Below are 24,511 nucleotides of genomic sequence, written 5' to 3' on the forward strand. Positions count from 1 at the left end.
CTAACCTCAATGTTTATAAACATCTAGCTATGATTGACAGCTCCTGACCTCATTTTCGGTGTTTTCTGCTGAGAAAAAGAGGAAGTGAAAGCACTTAACTCCTAGATGTTTATAAACATTGTGGTTAGATTCAATGGCCTAATGCAATGGACCATTATATTATCAACCTACTATTTGAGTGGTGAGGTTTCTCCATAATAATGAAGTATAGCTCATCATCGTGATAGGAAAGTATAAATGCTTTATAAACTGAAATTCTAGCATTTCACAGGTATTAATATGGATTCTCTCTGTTTCCCCAAGCTCTCCCCCCCCCCCCCCCCCCCCCATACCTTATGGATATAAAATGTTTGAAGTCTGTATTCAATAGTGTGGACATTTAAGTGTATAATTCACATCCATAGATTTCCTCATGAGCTATATAAGCCACTCTTCAGTCTTCAGTCGTTGCTGAGTTAGTTGAGTCAATGATGGTGGCTGGAGTTCATCTCAATATCTAGTGGTTGAAGATCAGTGAGATCTTCATTGCTGTTTACTATCCAGTGATAAATACTTGAAGTTTTCATGTGCAAATATGAGGATGAATACAGGGTCAGTCTTGGTTGTAACGTCCCTGTGGATGAATTGTTTCTTTACACTATTTAGGATCACAATTTGCTATTTTGGTAAGATATCGTTCGGTGCATGTTGAATTGTAATCCCCTAAATGATAGGCAATGAATTGTCTGGGGGTGGGGTTGGGTGCAGGGTGGGGGGGTGGAATAACATTACAGAAATTGGGTTCAACAGAGAAAATTAGTAGGAGTGTTGCAGAAAATCATAACCAACTTGTTTTAAATCAGAGAGCTACTTCGTTATGAGGAGTTTTAGTTTGCCAGTGTGAGTATCTGATTTTGGTACTGCCCCTTGCCAGGAGCCCTGGTCTTTGAAATTTGTATCTTGAGAAATTCAGGTTTTAAACTTTTAAAATATTCCCTTTAAGATATGCAGCTACTTTAAGAGATGAAATTGATGATGGAAAATCAACAGAGAAGTTGGACTCTGTTAAAAATCTGGAACCTATTTTGTTAAGTTGTAATCTAAACATTGCCGCATGCAAGCTGAAGCTCTCTGACTGGAATGCTGCTATTGAAAGCTGCGATGAGGTTAGTGTCTGATATTTAATTAAAAGCACAAAACTTTATCTTCATGTACCCAAGTGAAGTCATTGCTAACACATTTTGATATTTGATAACGGTTTAGACCGAGATAGAATGGCTCAAGATAACCAGCATTGTTTGCAGGATGCATTGGAGATTTTTATACTTGTGGATATTAAAGACACATTAGTTCATATAAATCTTATTGGGGAAAAAATATCATTTTATAATACATTACTTATTTGAAAATTTATACCGTGGATCTGTGAACTCCCATGATATCTCTAAACCGTGTAGGAATGTTCAATGGAAAGGTTGAGTTATTTGTATTATATTTGTTTTATATGATTGTAACATTTTAGAACATCTATCTATATGGTCCAAAACATTTTTGTGTTGAATCACAGTATGATTTTGGGTAGATTCTGCTTAGAAATGGCCATTTTACAGGGAAAGAGCATTATTTCCACTTAAGACGAATAGAAAATACAAAAGAAATCCTATAAACGTTGAATGGCTTTCATCAGAACTGTACACATTTGAAATGAGCAGCATTCAATTTGGCTGAACAAAGGGGCAGCAACACAGCAGGTCTGAATATTTTTGTTATAAGAGAAAGGCAGGCATTTGAATGGCTGAAATAGGACGGCAAGGTGGCGCAGTGGTTAGTACTGTTGCCTACGGCGCTGAGGGCCCGGGTTTGATCCCGGCTTTAGGTCACTGTCTGCGTGGAGTTTGCACATTCTCCCTGTGTTTGCATGGGTTTAACCCCCACAACCCAAAGGTATGCAGGTTAGGTGCATTGGACTCGCTAAATTGCCCCTTAATTGGGGAAAAAAAAAACAATTTGGTACTCTAAATTTATATTTAAAAAAAATTGAAGGGCTGAAGTGAGAGTCACCGGGGATGATAGGAGGTACACAATAAAATACAGGCATTTGAGAGATAAAATTGGGAGGTTCTGTTATATGTTCCGTGTTGGTTCTGACCACTTGCAACATTGACCGTTTCTCCACACATGTGCCTGCCCTGCTGGGTTTTTCAAACATTTTTCTGTTTTTATTCCTATTTGCTGGATCTTGGAAAAGTGAATTAGATTTCCATGCCCTGTTTTTACCATTACTGAAAAGCAAAATATTTAGCAAATACTGTTAGGAACATATCTCGCTTCTAACATAATTTCTTTTTTGAATAGGCTCTTGAAATAAATCGGTCAAACACAAAGGCGCTTTACAGAAGGGCTCAAGCCTGGCAAGCAAAGAAGGATTACGATCAAGCACTGGTACTGTAGCATCCTAAATTCTATTGGTTTGGTATCATTCTTTCATACCCCTAACTGAAAATTAACAAAGGATGCTGAAGAACTCAAATAAATCCATGACGAGTTGGAAAAGTGGAATGAGTAATTTAAATTTTTGTGTTTAAACAGGATGATCTTAAGAAAGCTCAGGAAATTACACCTGAAGACAAAGGTAAGTTGTAAAATCACCAGTAAAATTGCTTCCAATGCATACAAGAATAACTGGAAAAATAACATGGGAATCTGCTTAGCACACAAGTATTAAGCCTGCTTCTTTTTTATATTCTTGCAGCTATAAGCAATGAAATACTCCGAGTGAAACAAAAGAAAAGGGAAGAGAAAGAAAAGGCATCTTATGCAAAAATGTTTGCTTGATAAGATGATTTTGTTTTCTACTGCTGTTTTGTCTTAATCTTCTGAGAACAGTATTGGGTTGTTTGTTTGGATATGTAGACTGTTTCACAGACCAGTGCACACGGTTTAAAGAAAATTATAGAGACTAGAGGGTGGACAAATGCTGCAATTCAGCTGTGCTGCTGCCACCTTATTTGCAAAGTGTCTGTTGCAATGGAGCTGTTAAAGATATCACCGTTTATAATAAATATCAAGAACTAAGGTCTGATCTGTTTTCCCTGCAAAAATATATTGATGTTTCTATTTATAGTTTTTTTTTCCCACTTAAACGTGTGGCCGAAGCAATATAGGGCAAAAGTAATACTTTATGTGAATCACTGTTTTTGTCTTTGAAGAACTATTGTCTTTTAAATAGCTAGCTACCATGGCTTTATTTGTGATTCTAAGATGCTGATGGTGTGAAAGGGCTACATTACATATGGCTCATAAGCAAAACTTACTGTGGTTATTCAGTTCATATATGGAGGACCGTGTTTAAAATTTATACCTATTGTATGATATTTTTTCATATTGGCACAGTTTGTCCAAAAATTCATTTGATCCAATTTAGTTGTAAATTGAATGAAAGATGATTAAAGATGAATTCATTCAATTTTAACATTCTCGTTATGCTTTGAGTACAAACGGGAAAATTATCCCTTTTTATTGAAAACTGACTTTTTCTATTCTGCTCTTGCAGCTATTCATCTGTCAATTTTATTGTTTTTGAAGATATTATCTTTAATTTTGTTCCAGTTGATCCTCAACTGCTGAAACTTTTCCTTTTTCTCATTTTCTGCAAAAACACAAAATAAAAAGCCCATAAGACATATATTACAAGTTAGAGGAACACAGAGTGAGGTATTATGCCCTATCAGCATTTCACAAAGAAAATATTTTCTTTGGTCGGTACAAAGGGTTTATTGATATCAAGCTATTCTTTTGCAGGTATTGTAGTTGATGTACAATCCATTCAAACTTGCACTTCTTGGCATGACTGGCAGGCTGGCTGGAATTTAGGCCATCTCTTTTTAAAGACGGTTTCTAAAGTCAAATTAAACCCACATAGGTTGCAAACAGAGCACCAGTTGAAGCTGATGTATGTTTTGCCCTCTCGTCTGATGTGTATTGTTTACAAGTTAAACTGAAAAATGTTCAATACTGATTACCACAAACTCCATTGTTTAGACGTCTGACCAATGTATCTGCTAATAAATGAATAAATGTTTGTCTTTTCAATAAAAGACTTGCTTAGTTTAGAATTTAAATTAGAAGCTTAAATACTCCATTGAAGGATAATTTTATTTTGCAAAGTTGTGCCTGTTATCTTAAAACTACTCCCTTAGTAATTGACCATCTTCACTTTTGTATCCATTAGCAGCGGCTTGTTGCCCACAGCCAACACCATACACTAAGTGGTGATTTGGCATTGAGATTGACAGTGAAAGACTATTAGGAGGGATGCCTAAAGCCCAGATCCAGCTGTGATAAAAGTGTTCAACTGCACCAACCAGGGGTTGGAAAGGAAAATAAATTGCCAACTTATTCTGAAAACATTCTTATTTCACAGCCAATTTCTCCTTCCACCGTAAACATTTACTCTCTCCACAACCAGCACACAGTTTCAGTAGTGTGTACCATTTCTTAGATGCACTGTCGAGGAAAGCAGCACGTTCCAAATGTATTCCTGTATCTCTTAAAATTCTAAAATCTATCTCCATTCGGTAAACTTGGAAAACCTTTATCTTCACATACAAAATCCTTAAACAGATCGGCACCTGCTGTTAACTCTGCTTCTGTAAAAGTTGTGCACACATTTTAACCCCCTCATTCACTCCTATTGTTTGTTTTCTCTGTGTGCAAACCCTATCAGCTTCTCTCGTTCGCCAGTCTCTGATTTACTATTTCCTTTCTGAAGGCTTATAACTCCAACCGGCTTTCCGTGTAAGTTTCAGCACAATGATTTGGTGTCCCAGTTTATTATAATAGAAGCATCTAACTTTCCTCATATCTCTCATTCCCTCAGGACCATCTTTTTTAATTTGATGTGAATCCTCCTTGGAATTTACAACCACCCCTCACGTGCGCGTCTGCCTTTTCTCATACCTTCCCATTTTCTATCTTTCTCATTTAAAAGTGTGTTGAAAGAAAGGGTTTGATCTATGAACCAGTTCATAATCATCTGCAAGCTCTGTGGCTTGCTTTGCACTTTTAACTTTGTTCCTCCGCATGAGTTCTTATCACTCCAGGTGATGAATCTTTGAACAGAATTACTTCTCTAAGAGCCTTCTAGGTTTCTTCTATTTTTAATGCTCTCACCCATCAAAATTACTTTAACCGTTTCAAATTTAATACAAGTCTGTCCAGATAGTTTTCTTACATTTTAAAGCTTGTGTCTCTAAGCCTCCAGAACTAACTCATAAGCAATCAATATAGTTTTCTTCACTGTATCATAATCCCCAGACCTTTCCTCTGACAAAGATGCATAGATTTCACTAGCCCTACCTACAAGTTTACTTTGTAAGAGCATCATCCAAGTATCTTGTGACCATTTCATTTGTCTCACCATTTTTCTCAAATGAATTAAAAATACCTCAATGTCCTCTGTCAAATTTTGGAAGTGCCTGTACAAATCTAAACACCTCTTCTCTCTTCTCTTCCTCCCCCCCCCCCCCCCCCCCCAACTAGGTTCATGTCTAGAATTACTTGCTCACTCACCCTTTTCTAATGTCTGCTTTAACTTCCAGCATTTTAAATTGAACTGCTCTCTTTCTCCTTTTCCCTTTCTGCCATTTCGAATTTCTCCCTTTCCACGTCAAGTTTCCTCATTTCCTTATGAAAAGCTCGCTCCCTTTTTCCTGCATTTCTAATTTCTTCATTTCTATTTGTAATTGCATTTTGTTTCATTCAATTTTCAGAGAACCTGGACTATCCGGCAACTCTTGCAATTTAAAATGTCTCTCTATGCTTTCAATAATCTCCGCTTTCCTTACCCTGCAGGTAATTTCAATTTATCTGCCAATTCAGTTAACTGTATTTGGTTACTTTCTGTAAACCCGTCTAACTTCCATCTTTGGGAAATCCTTAGCCATAGCAAGAGTCGAGCTGCAGTCATTCGACAAGATTAGATACTCATTTGGCCCACCAGAGGCCGAGGGATAGATGGATAGTCATAAAATCATGACAAAACCGTGCACCCCCTACAGACCCACAATTGCTGTGTGAAGATATCAACAACCTCAATTGTCAGTGCTGATTGGGGGTATGACAGCATCATGGAACATGAAACTTTTCCAATTAAGGGGCAATTTAGCATTGCCAGTCCACCTATCCCCACATATTTTAAGTTGTGGGGGTGAGACCCATGCAGACATAGGGAGAAAATGCAAACACCCACATAGACAGTGACCCAGGGCCGGGATCAAACCCGGGTCCTCGGCGATGAAACTTTCTTCCTGATGCTGATGGTCCAGCTGAAGTTTGTGCAAGTCTGAGACAATCTATTTGCTGCCGAAGGTGCTTCTCGATGTGTAATGCCAGTATGGCATCATGGGCAACATGGTAGCATAGTGGTTAGCACTATGGCTTCACAGCACCAGGGTCCCAGGTTCGATTCCCGGCTTGGGTCACTGTCTGTGCGGAGTCTGCATGTTCTCCCGTCTGCGTGGGTTTCTTCCGGGTGCTCCAGTTTCCTCCCACAGTCCCGAAAGATGTGCTATTAGGTCATTTGGACATTCTGAATTCTCTTACCCGAATAGGCGCCAGAATGTGGCGACTAGGAGCTTTTCTCAGTAAACTCATTGCAGGGTTGATATGAGCCTACTTGAGACAAATAAAGATTATAATTATCATTTTTATGTTGCAGAGCAATTCTCTGATAAGTACGTGACACACTTTTATCTCTGATCTCAGATGGACAAAAGAGCAGCTTTCCATCAGTTTTACACCATCTGTTATTAAAGTCCTATGAGAGTAGTAAAGAGAAGAATATGCCAGAGGGTTCCAGCACCAGAACACAACCCTGTTTGACTTCATTGTGGATCTCGAAGGGTTCTGATGTTGACCATCACAGCTGAACTTGCTCATCATATTGCCATGGAAAGAGATCACATTGAACTGCTTCAGTTGCAAGGCTGAATGCCTTGGTGAGAAGATCGATGGAAGGCAGAATGTGGAGGCCGGCTCCTCCAGGAAGTTCTGTATCTCCTTTCTGGCAAAATCCTCTAAACTATATTCAGGCTGTTTAGCCAATAAAAGGAATTTGCAAACAGTATAAAACTATACAATAGCAGCATTACATTTCTCTGTATCTTGGCAGTCAAGTACAGAAAATTCAAATCCTTTTATTAGAACAAAACAAAAATAGTCGATGCACTTTATTTATTTCGAGAGAGTGGGGGTTTTGCTGGAGTCCGAAAATAGGGGGTCTAAGTGTGTATACCGGAGTGTGGGGGGGCTTTCCTTCGCCATTTTCGAAGTCTCAGTGTCTGGATGACACTGCAGAGTATTGCTATCACTAATAGGGCTTCCACGATGTATGAAAGGGAATACTATTTTATGAGGTCGCACCAGGTTGATGTGTCAGTGTCTGTTTCTGGGTGTGGTGTATGACAGTGATGGGATACATTCACTGCCTGTGTGGTAGGGGTTAGGGGGGGTCACTTCCGCGCGCAACTGTAGTGATCCCACGATCCAAATGTAGGTCATTATGTCCGTCTTCATTTTTCTCTTGGTCTTCCTCTGTCTTCTGGTGTTTTGGATTTTCTGTGGACACGAGCATAATATCTGTTATTACCTTGTTTAAGATCTCGTATGTCTGTCTGTCCTTTTATCATCAATTGCCCATTGGAATTGTCGCCATATGTGACTCACTCATTATTTATTTTTTAAACCAAATATTTTTGGGGACAAGACATCCGGAAAAGAAAATACTGTCACAGCGCGAGCAGTCTCGTAGCCTGTGTGGTCGATGCGCTGAGTGGGCGGACAATTTCTCCGTCCAGCAGCAAATCGTTTCACCCAAAGTTGAACATGTAAATAGCATGTGGGGTAGCGACCGAAGGGTTGCCGGAAAGCAAACAAAACTTGTGGCAAAGAGCATTTTTTAAACCACATCCTAAGCAACAGTAAAAGAGATTCTAAATAAAAGCGCCGAATGGGGGGGGGGGGGGCCGCGGCGGGGCAAGAATGGGTGGAATCCACAGGTAGGGCGGTGACCAGTGCCGTAGGTGCACTACCCGAGCTTAGCTGACCAGATGGGGGTCCTCAGGCAGGGTGGGGACCAGTGCCGTTACTCCACTGCCTGGTTGACCGGACAAGAATGGAAAGAATGTGTTCATCGTGGATAAACTGGTTCTTATGATGGCCGTTGAATCAGAAGAGTAGTTATGACTGTATCAATAAACTGTATCGTGAGTCGAACAACATACAAACATTCAACATTTAAAAAAAACAAGCTGAAACAAGAAAGCGGGCAGGCTCCATCATAAAATGGGACACCGTAAATCACATTTGGCCTGGGGTATAACTAGCATATGGAGTCGGTGTAGTGTGACCGAAGAAGAGGAAGGAGGAAACAAAAATGAAGTTGCATTGCTGAGGTGTCCCTGCCATGAGAAGTGGCGGGTAAGCGCTCACAGTTTGCATGGGGCCTTGTAGCTGCTGTGGGTGGTGTTCTTTCATATCTGGGGGTGAGTCTAGCTGGTGGTGGGGGTCTCCTGCAATCTCGGGCGAAGTGTCCTGACTGCCCACAGTTGTAACATGACCCCTGGGGCACGTAAGGTGGAGCAGGCTCTCTGGTGCATTGCTCCCTTGGGTATGGTTCCTTGGGTGGGGGCTTGGGCTGTTGGTGATGTTGCTGGTTCGGGGGGTTTTGGCTGCATATGCGGGCGTAATGTCCCTTCAGTCCGCAATTATAGCATCCCTGTGCTTTATGGTGCTGTCCGTCATTTCTACCTTCATTTACCCATGGGGGGTCTTGATGTGTCCTTACTGGATTCATGTTTGCTTCTACCTTCTCTTCCTCTACTTTTCCTTGTTCTGATCTTCCCTGAAGGGACTGTTTCCAAGCTCGGGATAATCTCTTTAATACCCATTTCTCATTATGTATGTCGCCTGAGGGGTCATAATTGGCGCAAGCACTCTGTCCTGCTTCGGTCGCGTGGGAGACTAGGATACAAGTCCATTAGGCCATATTTTCTGGCGTCAAATGGGCGCGGACTAACTCCAAATACTGCAGTGAAGTGGGTCCAAAGGCATCCAGCAAACGCTGTTGGGTGCTCGGTCTTTTTCTGTCTGCATTTATTGAATCCTACGGGATCTCCCTTATTGTAGCCGATCGCATCTAGGATCACTGCATGCATTTTTTGGAGGGTGGCTCCTCCTACATTTTGTGGGTCGGGAAGGGCTGCCACGACTTGAGGGGTCAAGGCTCAAAACTGAGCATAGCTTGATCTTTTTCGTTCAGGCCGTACATGGTCGCCTGTTGCTTAACTTTCACAAAGTAATGGTGTGGGTCCGATGTGGGTTGTGTTATGGCCGAGGTGTTTTCAGAACCCCAAAATATATCATGGAGTTCAATCCCTTTAATGGAATGTTGCTTTTGAAGCACGCGGCTTGTTCTCCAGGTGTGATATTACAATTATGGACACGTGGGTTTTTAAACACAAAACCATGTTTATTCCACGAACTGAACTTAACCTCTTAAATAAACATTGGATCTCTTAACACCCCTTACTTCAAAGATAACCTCGAACATAATACAACACTAAATAATCCCTCAAAATGTTCCTTCAGACATCCAAATAGCTTTAAACCTTCAAAACAGTAACACACCAGGTCACAGTTAATATATATATTTTCTGTTTTATGACAGAGATATATCAGCTTGATTCCTGCAGCTCTCTGAAACACACAGGCTCACCCAAGCTGCTTTTTCAAACTTGGCTTTCTCCCTTCAAGCAGCTCACAGCAAACCAGAACCTCTCAAGCTGCTGTCTCAAATTGGCTTTCTCCTTTTAAGCAGCTCACAGCAAAACTGCTAGGCACTTTTAAACTGCTCTTAGCAAAACTGAAACCAAAAGCAGAAATTAGCTCAGCTTCCCCCCCCCCCCCCCCGTGACATCACTTCAGTAATATGATCAACTCCATTCCTTAAAGGTACATTGCTTAAACATCTATTTCTTAAAGGTACTCTCACATGACACCTCCCCCCAAGAAAAAAAAAACCATCAATTTCAAGATGGTTTCATTTTTCACTTTTGCACCATCGACTAAGAAATGCACACAGTAAAAAAACAACACACAAACGGGCAAAATAATATAGTCCATTTTTCTTTGTTCTTCTTCCTCCAATCGAAATCCTTCTCGATTGACAGTCTCTTTGAACAAAGTCTCTGCACGATCCAACCATTCCTCTACTCCTCGGCATTTCTCTTTAGAATCAGATACTTTAGTTCAATCTGACCACAGAGTCCCTTGCAATTCTCCAATACAGGAGCATTGGTTACCACAGCTTTCGGGCAGTCAAATGCCTGTTGAAAGTCTGCTGTCCATTGAAATTTTTGACGTTTCTTTAGCAAGTCCATCAGTGGAGTAATCACGCCACAAACCTTTAACACATAGGTTTGATCAAATTCATTCATGTTAAGAGATCACATTATTTCCCTTCGTCTTGAGGGTATCGGAAACTCCTCAAGGAAACTGATTTGGGCTTCTCCAAATTCACTTTCGGCTAGGTTCATCACCAAACCCGCCTCCTGAAGTCGATCAAAGAACTCCATACGATGTTTTAAATGTTCTTTCCATGTCTGGAAGTTGGAAATAAAAGCAGATTGCCCCACTTTCTCAATGCAATCCTTCAAACATGGGACAGGGTAAGAGTCCGTTCTTGTAACTGTATTCACTTTTCTATAGTCCACACACAACCGTTGGGTACCATCTGGTTTCGGTACCATCACTATAGGTGAGCTCCATTGGCTGCAACCCCCTTCAATTATGCCATTTTTAAGCATACTCTCAATCTCTCTGTTAACCTGTGCCAATTTTAAAGGATTAAGTTTTTTTGGATGTTACATAGAACATAGATAGTACTTCCCAATTTATCTCTACAAACTTGCCCATGTGATATCAATAACTCTTTCAGGTCAGTTCGTTTTTCCTCTGGAAGGTAACTTAATTCATCCCAATTTTTAAGAACATCCTCATTTTCCAATTAAATTTGAGGCATGTCAAATTCACAGTCATCTGGATTTGGTTCGTCACTTTGAGTTAGAATCATTAAAACCTTTTTCTCTCCTTCCCTTTCAAAGTACCTTTTAAGCATATTCACATGAGACACTCGGTGAGTCTCCCTTCTATCTGGTGTTTTTACCACATAATTCACCTCACTTAATTTCCTTTCAATCTGATACGGTCCACAAAACCTAGCTTTTAAAGGCTCACCTACCACTGGTAACAACACTAAAACTTTATCCCCACTGGTAAACTACGAACTTTGGATTTCTTGTCCGCTACCCGTTTCATCACATTTTGTGCAACTTTCAAATGTCATCTAGCCCATTCACCTGCTCTATTTAATCGTTCCCTAAAATTTGACACGTAATCCAATAGTGTAATTTCCGATTTCTCACCCACCAATTTTTCCTTAATCAATTTAAGTGGTTCTCTTACCTCATGACCAAAAATTAGTCAAAAGGACTGTTGCTCTTATTACCCTTAGTTTTATTAGCTCTAATTCTGTCACCTTTGCTCACGAGTCGCCAGGTATCTTTCTGATACCGCCATGTGGTTCAAGCTCAAGTAATGATTAATAATACAGCGCACCGCTTAGTAAATGTTAAATCAACGATCATTTATTATATACAGCAATAAATACTTATACAATAATCCTACTTCTAGACTATTACCTAACACTAAAGGCCAATACTTAACTTTGGTGATGGCCCACCAGGTCAGGGAAACACATGGTCTATCGAATGGGGTCTGGCCTGTGGGATTCAAAAAGGCTGGTACGGGTTGATAGTCTGGAACACCTATCTGGTAGCGATCGCTGGAGTAAGTCTGACTTGTTCTTTCGTCGGAGGGTCTCGAAGGTTGCGAGTAGGAGAAGAAGGGTCGATCTGAACTTGGCCCCTATTTTTATAGTCCCTAGGGGCTTCCCGCCTCTCGGGGCGGACCTTGACCCTGGTCCCAAGTGATTGGACTTGGTCCAAATCACTGGGTTTGATATGCTCCAATAATGGGGCGATTCCTTGATCGGGGGGTGGTCGTCCACCTTTCTTTGTCTCAGCCACTGCTGGCGCCGAGAGGTCTGGATCGGCTTTCAATTGCTAATTTGTAGCAATTGTTCCCGGGGATGGCCGATTAAAATGCAGATGGCTGGGTTGATGTGCTGTTAATGGTTGCAGGTATCGGTCTGGGCCGACTTCCCCAGAGCCGAATACACTGTTCTGCCTGCATCTGTCCGTTTGAGTCCTGTTGGCTGATTTTCCCATCAGCCTTTTTAGTTCGCCATTTTACATCGGGGTTTGGCCATTTTAGGTGGCTACAGGCCCGCCTTGTGATCCTAACGCGAAGCGTGAAGGATCACATAAATTTGTTCTTTCCATTCCCTGACCAGGGGGGGGGGGGGGACACCTCCTACATGGCCACTACTCTGAGCCTAGCTATGCACAAATTTATTTTTTACCTAAACCATTCTAAGGGCGCTATGTCAGGCAGGGGCATGCATTTACAATATAAAAAAACTTGGAACCTCTAATTTTACCTAAATACACTATACTCACTAAACATTGCATTATCCTATCTTCCTAAAACATACAACAACAATCACAACATTTAATATACTCTTTCCTGGCTTGGCAGTCAAGCTCAGGATCATACATTTTTTTTGTTCATGAAAAGTTTTGTACATCTTTTTATTTACAGTAAAAACACAAGTGCATGGTCTTTATTATTGTGTTATAGGTCGTGGGGGTCGGGGGTCTGGTCATAACCGAATATAGGGGATCGGATCCGATATACCAGGGTTCGAGCGTGGTACGCTCTCCTTCTCCATTTGCGGAGGCGCATAGTCTGCACTACACAGCAGAGTATCGCCAACGCTAACAGTGCTTCGATCACGTAGGACAGGGAGTACCAGGTTATGAACCTGGCACGCCAGGAAGATGCAGTGTCGCTGGTGACTGGGCTTTGGGTACTGCGGGGCAGTGAAACATTAACGGCAGGGAGGTTTGAAGTAATGGGGTCCGTGTTCCCACGCAACCAAATGTTCATCAAAAGTGTGTTGAGCACGATGAAAGAAGTCCTCATGGCTGTCCTGGCTGTCCTCTTTCCTTTTCCTTCTTGTGTTCTTTTGTTTTCTCCGGTTCTGGAGCCTCTGGAGTTCTGTGAAAACAAGCATAGTATCTGTAACTACCTTGGTTTAACATCCGGTGTGTTAGTGTGTCTGTCCTTTTGGGGCCAATTATACCCTTATAATTGGTCACTATGTGTGACTCCCTCATTTTTTTTTTCAGAACAAATTTTAGGACACAGCACACTTCCCAATGACAGACCAGTGCTGATTTACCATCCAAATGTTCCAGGATGTAAATAGCATATGGCAGCAACCTAAAGGTCGCCTAAACAAAGAAAAAACTTTTTGAAATGAAAAATGCCAAATGAGGTGCGTATGGGCCGCGACGGGTAAGATTTGGATGGAGTCCCCGGGTAGAACGGCTACCAATGCCGTATCTCCCCTACCCGAGCGTGTTTGACCAACGGGGGGATCCCCAGGCAGAACAGGTCTCATGTCGTGTCTCCACTGCCTGAGCAACCGACAAGAACGGGCAAAAATGTAGTCATCGTGGTGGGGCTGCTATAGTGATTCTCTCCCTTGAATCAGAAGAGCAGTTACGATCGGGCGTCTGGTACCCGGACCGGTATCAGCTGAAGTGTCTGCAGACAAGCTAGTTCCACTGAACGAGCGTCTGGTCTGCTGACCAGGTATCTGCAGATAAGTTGGTACCGCTGAACAAGCGGCTGGAGAAAAATTCTCCAGTAGGACGAACAACACGAAACAAACGTACAAACAACATAAAACATCCTGCAGGTTCCATCAGGAAGGACAACACTTCTCCCAAGCGTTTCCTTTAAACATCATGTGGACACCTTAGTTCTCTGTTGCGAACAGGGTCGCAAAGAGGTTGGCGGTTTGGGTGTCAGACTCGAGGTCGTCCCCTTCTCCCGGGTGCCAAACTCTGGAGTGAATTAGGGCTGAAAGGACCGCGTGGTGTGAGTTGGGGTTGCTTTCGTCATTGCGGACGAGTCTGTAGGAGTTGTCGCGGTGCCAATGAGTTGTGTCGAGTTGTGTGGGGACAAAGTCGGGGTTGGCCGTGTGGTTCGGTGGTCGGTGGTGGGATTTTTTTAGAAAAGTGATCATGAAGGGATCACTGGAGTCGAAATCGGAGTCGCTGGGTGTGGGTCCGGTTGTATGGGGATAGTAGGGAGGCGTGCTGTGGCTATCGTCCGAGTCACAGTCGCTGACTCAGCTGCTGCAGTCTGTGGGTGTTCCGGGGCGGAGTGTAGATTTTGGGGGTGGAGTCGAGGGCGAGTCCGTGTCTGGGCTGGACGTGGTGGGGGTTGGTCTGGTTACGTTGGCTGTGGGCGGGGTGTGGTCTGATGCGTCAAGCATGACGTGGTGGGCGTGGTTTGACTGTGTTCCATAAGCCTTTAACTGGTTTATATGAAACCACGCAGTCTTACCATTTGGGTATTTTATTTTATATACCGATGGGCTTACTTTATCCGTAATGGAGTACGGACCCGAGTATTTTGGAGACAGGAATGTGCTGGGGTTATATACAGACAACATCACTTGCTGTCCTATATCATACTCCGTTGCATGCACTGCCTTATCAAAACAGGCCTTGCTCTGTTTCTTTTTGGTGCCCAATTTAACTGCGGCTGCTAACTGAGCCGTTTTTACATTAGCAACTAATTGCCCCACGGCTTTCTCGTGGGTGAGGGCCGTAACTTCAGGGCTGGTCAGGTCTAAACCTAACAAGTATTCTGTCCCTTTCATGGGGCGTCCGGTCATAAGAGTGTGTGCGGTGTAACCTGTGGAGGTGGAAACAGTGTTACGCAAAAACATCAGTGCAAAAGGAAGGAAGGTGTTGTTCTACTGGACCATTTTTCGGAGGGTGGTTTTTAGGGTCCGATTCATGTGCTCCACTATACCACTCGACTGTGGGCGGTACACAATGTGGAATTTTTGGGTGATGCCAAATATCGTGAGGACGTTCTGCATGACCCGTCCCGTAAAGTGAGAACCTTGGTCCAATTCAATACTGCGGGGGAGTCCCCATCTTGTAAAGATGTGGTGTGTTAGGATCTTGGCTGTGGTTTTTGCGGTGTTGGTGCGGGCTGGAAATGCTCCCACCCACTTTGTAAAAGTGTCTATGACCACCAGAACATATTTATAGCCATTCCTGCAAGGGGGCAATGGACCTATGAAATCAATCTGGAGGTTAGTCCAGGGGCCGTTAACGGGTCGGGTGTGGCTGAGTTGGGCCTTTTTGGCGTATCTATCGGGGTTGTTCTGTGCACTGATAAGGCAATTCTCAATGTAATGGCTTACATCTTCCTTGGGATTTGGCCACCAACAAAGCTGTTTGAGGTGGGCTGTGGTGGGATCGATTCCCTGGTGTCCATGACCATCATGGAATAAACAAATTAATTGGTTCCTATCCTGCTCAGGAACTACATAAAGGGTGTCCTTTAACACCACACCGTCATGTGTGGTCAGTGTATTTCTGAACCTCTCGTAGGAGGCTGGAAATTTCCCTTTCACGATCTCAGTGAGAACGCTATCCTGCTTCTGGGCCTCTCCTAGATCCTCGATCCTAGTCTGTGTGACCTGAACTGCACTCACTGGCGCACTCACTGGCGCGCTTTCGGGAGGTTTCCAAAAGTACCCATGCCTGGATCCTGCCTTAGCCAGTGCGTCGGCTTTTACATTTCCAGGGGGGGAGGAACGATGGTGGCTGCGGACTTTTATAATGTCAAAGGTCCTGTCCCGGGCTTTTTGTAAAATATGGCGGAGTAATGGGGCTGAGGGGAGGGGTTCCCCATCCGCGGAAACAAATCCTCTTGTTTCCCACAGGGACAGAAATTCTGTGAGGCTGTTGCAGACATATAGGCTGTCTGAGTATATGTCTGCTGGGCTGGGGAAGGAATCTGGGTGCTCTACAATGTACGCGATGGCCGCAAGCTCTGCTGCCTGCGCGCCTAAGTGTCCGGAGAGTTTTAATGCTATCTCCTCGAGGGCGCGTCCCTGCGCGTCCTCAACATAAATCCCGCAACCTGTTATGCGTTGCCCATCTAAGACTGTGGAAGATCCATCCACATAAATCTTAATGGGGTCACACGTGTCAGGGCGATGGGGGCTCTGAGATGCATTTGCTAATTTTCTGGGGGGAGTTTTAGCTATAAAGGGGCCTGTATTATGGTGTGGAGAGATGATTTCACATTCATGGGGGGTTCCGGGGTACTGTAAATTGTCCACTAAGTATGTGTGGGTCTTTGTCCGTTTGACTGTGATGTCCCGTCCTTGCAAGAGAAGGGTCCACCTAGCTGCGCGTATTTGGCTGACGGTACCGTCCTTAAGTCGTCCGTCCAGTAAAAGTTGGGTGGGGTGTGCTCGGTCAAAATGGTGATGGGGTTCAGTCCGGTAATGTATGAAAAGTACTGGACTACCCAGAAAACTGCGAGCAGATGCCTCTCGCAGGTTGAAAATCCCTGCTCCACAGCATCTAAAATCTGGGAGGCATAAGCTACGGGTCTTAACTGGTCGTGTCGTTCCTGCAGGAGCACGGCTGAAAGGATGCGTTCTGTGGTCGCTACCTCTATGGCGCAAGGGGCAAGCGGGTCTGGAACTTGTAGTGCGGGGGCGGCTATGAGCGCCTGTTTTAATGATTCCACAGCATCCGTATGCTGTGGAAGCCATTCCCAGGGGGCTCCTTTCTTTAGGAGGTCTGAGAGGGGCGCTGCCTTGCTGGCGAAACCGTCGATGTGGTTTCGGCAGTAGCCAACCAGTCCTAAAAACGACCGGAGGGCTGAAACGTTCTGGGGAAGGGGCAATTTAGCGATCGAGTCAATTCTTTTATGCTCGATCTCGCGTTTGCCGTGTGTGATAATTGTACCCAAATATACCACTTTTTCTTCCAAAATCTGGGCCTTTTTGGGGTTTACTTTACAGCCAATGGAATGTATCAATTCCAGGAGTTCGGACAGAAGCTCAATGTGCTCTTCCTTTGTGTCTGTCTGCAGTAGTAGGTCGTCTACATACTGTACCAGACATTCGGGGCGAGAAAATTTTGCTAGTCCATTTGCCAGCTGTCGGTGGAAAATGGAGGGGGAGTTGTGGAAGCCTTGTGGCAGGCATGTCCACGTGTACTGCTGCGCTCGGAAAGTGAAGGCAAATTTATACTGGCACACCTTTGCCAATGGAATGGACCAGAATCCATTACTGACGTCCAAGACCGTGAAATATCGGGAATTGAGTCCCTGTTTGAGCATGGTCTCGGGACTTGTTGCTACAGTGGGGGCTGCTGCGGGGGTGACTTTATTGAGTTCCCGATAATCAATGGTCAAGCGCCATGATCCGTTGGGCTTACTCACTGGCCAAATCGGGGTATTATTAGTAGAGGCTATCGGTCTTAGTACGCCCTGCTCTAATAAGCTCTCTATAACTTTTAGGATTTCTCCCTCTGCTTCTAGGGGGAATCCGTACTGTTTTGGGGGTCTAGGGTCCGGTCCTGTTACTTGTACGGAGCCAGTCATCCGTCCACAGTTGTGCTTGTGGGTCGCGAATGCTGCCCTGTTCTTTTGCAGGACTGTCCTAACCTGCCGGTCCGTGCTGAGTGTGGTGGGGTTGAACCAAAACTCGCCTACTGCGCTAATTTTGTTCATATAGTCCCCTATGTTGAGCGTTGCGGGGGCTCTAGCGGATTTCGCCATCTTCCAGACACACTGGTTGACTGGACCGAAGGATAGGTGGTGGGAATTGATAAAGTCGATTCCCAGAATGTGTTCTGCTGTGTGGGGCAGGTCTACTAAAACTACGGGGTGTTTTGTGGTAATGGTTCCTATTTGAATGGGTACAGGGGCTGTGATGTGTCCCTGCTGTGAGTGGCCTGTAAAACCGCTGAGGGTGATAGTGGCTGTAGTGGGCCACATGTCCTGACAAAGGGTGGAGGAATTTATGGTGGTGCGGGACCCTCCTGTGCCCCAAAGAAACTCGATAGACCTATCCCAAAGGGTATCGCAGACCCAACTGGGGGAGCCTGTACATGGTCAGTCCGTTCCGGTCAAGTCCGTCTGATCCGAACGGGCGCTAACGCTATGGCTGGGCTCTGCCTTTTTCTTACTCAGAGTGCCTGTTTGTTGGGCTCTCGGTGGCTTTTTAGGGGCATTGCACTCTTTGGCAAAATGTCCCAACTGTCCGCAGTTGTAACATTCTTGCGGTTTTGTTGGGGGGCTGTTCTTTCCCTCATTTACCCAGTCGGGGTTGTGAGGTGTGGCTTTTACTGCCTGCATGTCTGCGGTGGCTTGCTTTTCCTCTGTGGTTTTAGCGGCGGGTCGATTGTGAACAGACTGCTCCCAAACGCGGGACAATCTTTTAACCACCCATTTCTCATTATGAGCCTCCTCCGAGGGATCATAACTACTATAGGCATTCTGTCCTGCCTCTGTGGCATGAGAGATAAGGGTGTGGGTCCATTTGGCCATATTGTCTGGGGACAAATGGGCACGGTCTACGTCTCCAAAAACAGCTTCAAAGTGAATCCACAAGCGTCCTGCGAACGCTGTGGGGTGTTCAGACTTCTTCTGCCTACACTTATTTAGGCCATCTACGGGGTCACCCCGGTTATACCCGATCGCATCCAGGATCGCGGTATGCATTTCTGCAAGGGTGCCTCCTCCTACGTTCTGTGGGTCGGGAAGGGCTGCTGCTACCGATGGGTCTAAAAGTAGAACCATGAGCTTTACATGCTCTCTCTCATCCAGGCCATACATGTTCGCCTGATGTTTGACGGTGGCAAAGAAATGGTGTGGGTCTGAAGCAGGGAGGAACGGTGTGATTTTCGCACACGCGTCCCGTAATTGGGTCACTGTGAGGGGGGTGGAATATAGGAATTCCGCCTCGTCTGATGTGGCTGTGCGGTGGGTTGTTACAGGGTTCATGGGAGCCTGAACTACCTGCTGTGTGGGGGGTGGGGGTGCTTTTCTCCTTTGGGGCTTTCCCTGCGCACATGTTCCCTGAACATATCTCTGCGCTGTTTCCTGTAATTCTTCCCAATCAGGGCCGTCTTCCTAGTCTAAACTTTCCCCAAAGGTTTCTTGGAATCCCTTTTGGACAGAAAGCAGTGATTGCAGGTCTGCAATTTGCTTCCGGCACTTTGCATGGTCTCTGCCTTTGTTCCGTGGTTGCAGCGTGGAGCGCTCTCAAGGCTGCTTTGAGATCACTACATTGCTTCTGTAGCGTCTCCACCTGCTTCTCTGTCTCTTTCTTTACCAGGATGTGGAGATGTCGGCGTTGGACTGGGGTGAGCACAGTAAGAAGTTTTACAACACCAGGTTAAAGTCCAACAGGTTTGTTTCGATGTCACTAGCTTTCGGAGCGCTGCTCTTTCCTCAGGTGAATGAAGAGGTATGCTCCAGAAACATATATATAGACAAATTCAAAGACGCCAGACAATGCTTGGAATGTGAGCATTAACAGGTGATTAAATCTTTACAGATCCAGAGATGGGGTAACCCCAGGTTAAAGAGGTGTGAATTGTGTCAAGCCAGGACAGTTGGTAGGATTTCGCAGGCCAGATGGTGGGGGATGAATGTAATGCGACATGAATCCCAGGTCCCGGTTGAGGCCGCACTCATGTGTGCGGAACTTGGCTATAAGCTTCTGCTCGGCGATTCTGCGTTGTCGCGCGTCCTGAAGGCCGCCTTGGAGAACGCTTACCCGGAGATCAGAGGCTGAATGCCCTTGACTGCTGAAGTGTTCCCCGACTGGAAGGGAACATTCCTGCCTGGTGATTGTCGCACGATGTCCGTTCATTCGTTGTTGCAGAGTCTGCATGGTCTCGCCAATATACCACGCTTCGGGACATCCTTTCTTGCAGCGTATGAGGTAGACAACATTGGCCGAGTCGCATGAGTATGTACCGCGTACCTGGTGGGTGGTGTTCTCATGTGTAATGGTGGTATCCATGTCGATGATCTGGCATGTCTTGCAGAGATTGCCATGGCAGGGTTGTGTGGTGTCATGGTCACTGTTCTGAAGGCTGAGTAGTTTGCTGCAAACAATGGTTTGTTTGAGGTTGCGGGGTTGTTTGAAGGCAAGTAGTGGGGGTGTGGGGGTGACCTTGGCAAGATGTTCATCTTCATCGATGACGTGTTGAAGGCTGTGAAGAAGATGTCGTAGTTTCTCCGCTCCGGGAAAGCACTGGACGACGAAGGGTATTCTGTTGGTTGTGTCCCATATTTGTCTTCTGAGGAGGTCGGTGCGGTTTTTTGCTGTGGCGCGTTGGAACTGTCGATCGATGAGTCGAGTGCCATATCCCGTTCGTACGAGGGCATCTTTCAACGTCTGTAGATGTCTGTTACGCTCCTCCTCGTCTGAGCAGATCCTGTGTATACGGAGAGCTTTCTTTACCAGGACTGCACGCTGCGTGTCCTGATGAGCCTTTTCGTACTGGGACTGGAAACTACTCAAATGCGCCAGACAAGACTGGTGACCCCGTTTGGCGTCAGCCACCTCTTCGTCCTTTGCTGCTAATTTCCGCCTTAATTCCAGATTCTCTTTCTCCACCTCGCATACATCGACTTTACTCATACGATGTATGCCCTCTACTTCTTTGCGGAGCGTCCTGACGGCCTCCTCTGTGCCTCGCAATTGTGCCAGACAGGACACAATTGCCATCGGCTTGCGAGCTTTTGCTAAATTTTTTTTGTTGATTTCACTCATGTTCTCCCACCAAGGATGCCCTATACGTCCGGGACCTGAGTCGTCATTGTTACAGAAATCATTCCACATGGGCCATCCTTTGCCCTTGAGGTATTTCCGAATTTCCTCTTCCCAAGTGGGGCACTGTCCCACTCTACTGCTGCTGGTCGCTGCGACCGCAAATTCCTCGGGGTTCATGAGGCGTTGCATTGCCTGCATGGCCATCTCTCCTATTCGCTTGCTTCGGTTAAATTTGGAACAGGGGACTAAGGTGGTGTCGTAGATGCGGGTACGGCTTGCGCTAATTTCCGAAAATACAGACGTCCGACAGTTTTGACGCAACAAAAATCTATCAGTTTTACCTTATAGCCCTGTTAGTTTTGAATGCATACACACACTTCCGAATTATGAACTATTAATCAGAACCGCTTGAACACTTGTGGTTTTTTTTTTCATTTTTTCCAATTGGATTCTAATTCAAAATTTCTTGGGTTCTCCCGGAGTGGTTTTCCACTTCTAGATCGGGTCCCACCAGAGTCGCCAAATTTTGCTCTTATTAGCCTTAGTTTTATTAGCTCTAATTCTGTCACCTTTGCTCACGAGTCGCCAGGTATCTTTCTGATACCGCCATGTGGTTCAAGCTCAAGTAATGATTAATAATACAGCACACTGCTTAGTAAATGTTAAATCAACGATCATTTATGATATACAACAATAAATACTTATACAATAATCCTACTTCTAGACTATTACCTAACACTAAAGGCCAATACTTAACTTTGGTGATGGCCCACCAGGTCTGGGAAACGAATGGTCTATCGAATGGGGTCTGGCCTGTGGGATTCAAAAAGGCTGGTACGGGTCGATAGTCTGGAACACCTATCTGGTAGCGATCGCTGGAGTAAGACTTACTTGTTCTTTCGTTGAAGGGTCTCGAAGGTTGCAAGTAGGAGAAGAAGGGTCGATCTGAACTTGGCCCCTATTTTTATAGTCCCTAGGGGCTTCCCGCCTCTCGGGGCGGACCTTGACCCTGGTCCCAAGTGATTGGACTTGGTCCCAATCACTGGGTTCGATATGCTCCAATAATGGGGCGATTCCTTGGTCGGGGAGTGGTCGTCCACCTTTCTTTGTCTCAGCCACTGCTGGCGCCGAGAGGTCTGGATGGCTTTCAATTGCTAATTTGTCGCAATTGTTCCCGGGGATGGCCGATTAAACTGCAGATGGCTGGGTTGATGTGCTGTTAATGGTTGCAGGTATCGGTCTGGGCCGACTTCCCCAGAGCCGAATACACTGTTCTGCCTGCAGCTGTCCGTTTGAGTCCTGTTGGCTGATTTTCCCATCAGCCTTTTTAGTTCACCATTTTACATCGGGGTTTGGCCATTTTACTCGGGGATCAGCCTTTTTAGGTGGCTACAGGACTAAATTTGGTAGACTCATTAGGTGCATTCCTAATTGCAAACAATACGAATGGAATTCCTTTATCCCAATCCTCTGGATAATCTTGACAATACGCCCTCAACATTGTCTTTAATGTCTGATGCCACCTTTCTAACGCTCCCTGCGATTCTGGATGGTATGCAGTTGATTTAAATTGTTTTATTCCTAAGCTATCCATTACTTCTTTGAATAACCTGGAGGTAAAATTTGATCCTTGATCCGATTGTATTTATCTAGTAAAGAATTAAAGTAATTCCTCCACAATCTTTTTAGCTGTAATATTACGTACTGGAATGGCCTCCGGAAACCTAGTAGACACATCCATTATGGTAAAAAGATATTGATTCCCACTTTTTGTTTTAGGAAGCGGTCCTACACAATCAATTAGGACCCTTGTGAAAGGTTCCTCAAATGCTGGAATGGGTATTAAGGGCGCTGGTTTTATCACTGCTTGAGGTTTCCCTATCACTTGACATGTAGTTAAATTTTGTCAATCATGTCACACATCTTTATGTAGTCCAGGCCAATAAAAATGTTTCTGAATTTTAGCCTGAGTTTTCCTTATTCCCAAATGACCTCCCACTGGTACCTCATGTGCAACTCGCAACACCTCCTTTCTATACCCTACCGGCAATACTACTTGATGAACTTCTGCCCACTTTTCATCCGCTGCATATGTACAGGTCTCCATTTTCTCATCAAGACATTTTTACGGTAATAACACTCTGGTATACTCTCAGATTCCTCTTCCGTATAGGCTTTCTGATATATCCGTTTTATTTCTACATCTTTCTGTTGTAACTCCACCAATTTTCCTGAACTAAAAATATCCATCTCATCTTCCACCTGTTCTTGTTCTTTTTCAACCATCTGATCAAAAATCGTTTCTGATAATTGCACTTCAACTTCATCCTCACTCTTTGATTTCTCCTCTTGTCTTAACCTGTGACTTTGCGACCTTGTTACTACACAATCCGGAAAAATCCCAGGATATTCGTCCTTCAACCCTTCAGTTGTCTGATTTTCCACTGGCTTATCTCCCACCTGCGATCCAGCTATATGATTACCCAAGATAAACTGTATTCCTGGACAAGATAGTTTATCTATTACTCCTACTGCCACTTCACCACTCTTCACTGGACTTTCCAACCTTACCTTATATAATTCATAGAATTTACAGTGCAGAAGGAGGCCATTTGGCCCATCGAGTCTGCACCGGTTCTTGGAAAGAACACCCTACCCAAGGTCAACACCTCCACCCGATCCCCATAACCCAGTAACCCCACCCAACACTAAGGGCAATTTATCATGGCCAATCCACCTAACCTGCACATCTTTGGACTGTGGGAGGAAACCGGAGCACCCGGAGGAAACCCGCGCACACACCGGGAGGATGTGCAGACTCCGCACAGACAGTGACCCAGGCCAGAATCGAACCTGGGACCCTGGAGCTGTGAAGCAATTGTGCCAGCCACAATGCTACCGTGCTGCCACTACTCCATGGAATACTACTCCTCACCCTGAATTCCACATATCACCACCTTTTCTGGCAACATTCTTCCCAAACTACATAATTCCTCATCTCTTACCATTAAAGATTGACTAGCCACTGTATCTCTTAAAATTTTGACTTCTTTACCTGCTCCTCCTGATACACATGAGTAAACTTTACCCACACAAGTAAATTCTTTCAAGACATCTGGCACCTTCTTAACAATTACTTCTTGAACAGGTTGTACAATCGTTTGCACCTCCTTCGCTCCCTTGGGCTTTCCTTTACCACTCCAACAAACCCCACTGTCTTATCCTGTTTTACCACATCAGCCTTCCCAGTGCTTTTCTTCAACCACCAACACTGTGACTTTACATGGCCTAGTTTATTACAGTGAAAACATTTGAAACTTTTCATTTCTTTTCCACCCTCCTGGATTTCTTTTTTAATCTGAGGTACACTCTTTTTATTATCTCCCATCAGATCACCTTTACCTTTACCACTTGAGTATTTCTCATGTCCCCAGTTTCTATCCTTCACCGGCTGAAACCGATGTCGAAAACCAATCTTTGATTTCTGAACTAATTCATAATCATTTGCCCTTTCTGCTGCTAATCTCGCAGTTTTAACCCTCTGCTCTTCCACATGAGTTCTCACTACATCAGGAATTGAATTTTTAAACTTCTCCAAAAGTATAATTTCTCTGAGAGCTTCATACGTTTGGTCTATTTTCAAAGCCCTTATCCACCTATCAAAACTAC

The 24,511-nt window shown here is 44.5% G+C and overlaps 2 protein-coding genes across 3 annotated transcripts in view; one reads left to right on the top strand and one right to left on the bottom strand.

The window, feature by feature from the left end:
* Positions 1–3,451, top strand: part of ppid (peptidylprolyl isomerase D) — a 93,021-nt gene extending 89,570 nt beyond the window's left edge. Inside the window, 4 exon segments of the mRNA XM_072495782.1 lie at positions 983–1,145; positions 2,335–2,421; positions 2,569–2,611; positions 2,732–3,451. Of these exon segments, the coding sequence (XP_072351883.1) occupies positions 983–1,145; positions 2,335–2,421; positions 2,569–2,611; positions 2,732–2,814 (376 nt within the window). The 3' untranslated portion in view covers positions 2,815–3,451.
* The window catches only part of etfdh (electron transfer flavoprotein dehydrogenase), a 136,211-nt gene continuing 114,604 nt past the window's right edge, over positions 2,905–24,511 (bottom strand). Inside the window, exon 13 of one of the 2 annotated variants that reach the window (XM_072495779.1) lies at positions 2,905–3,628. In XM_072495779.1, coding sequence (XP_072351880.1) covers positions 3,537–3,628 — 92 coding nt within the window. In that variant the 3' untranslated portion in view covers positions 2,905–3,536. Of the gene's footprint in view, positions 3,629–7,126; positions 7,597–24,511 lie in introns of those variants that run through there. The other variant, XM_072495778.1, reaches the window with a different exon arrangement.

Source organism: Scyliorhinus torazame, chromosome 3, assembly GCF_047496885.1.
Source record: "Scyliorhinus torazame isolate Kashiwa2021f chromosome 3, sScyTor2.1, whole genome shotgun sequence".
NCBI lineage: Eukaryota > Metazoa > Chordata > Chondrichthyes > Carcharhiniformes > Scyliorhinidae > Scyliorhinus > Scyliorhinus torazame.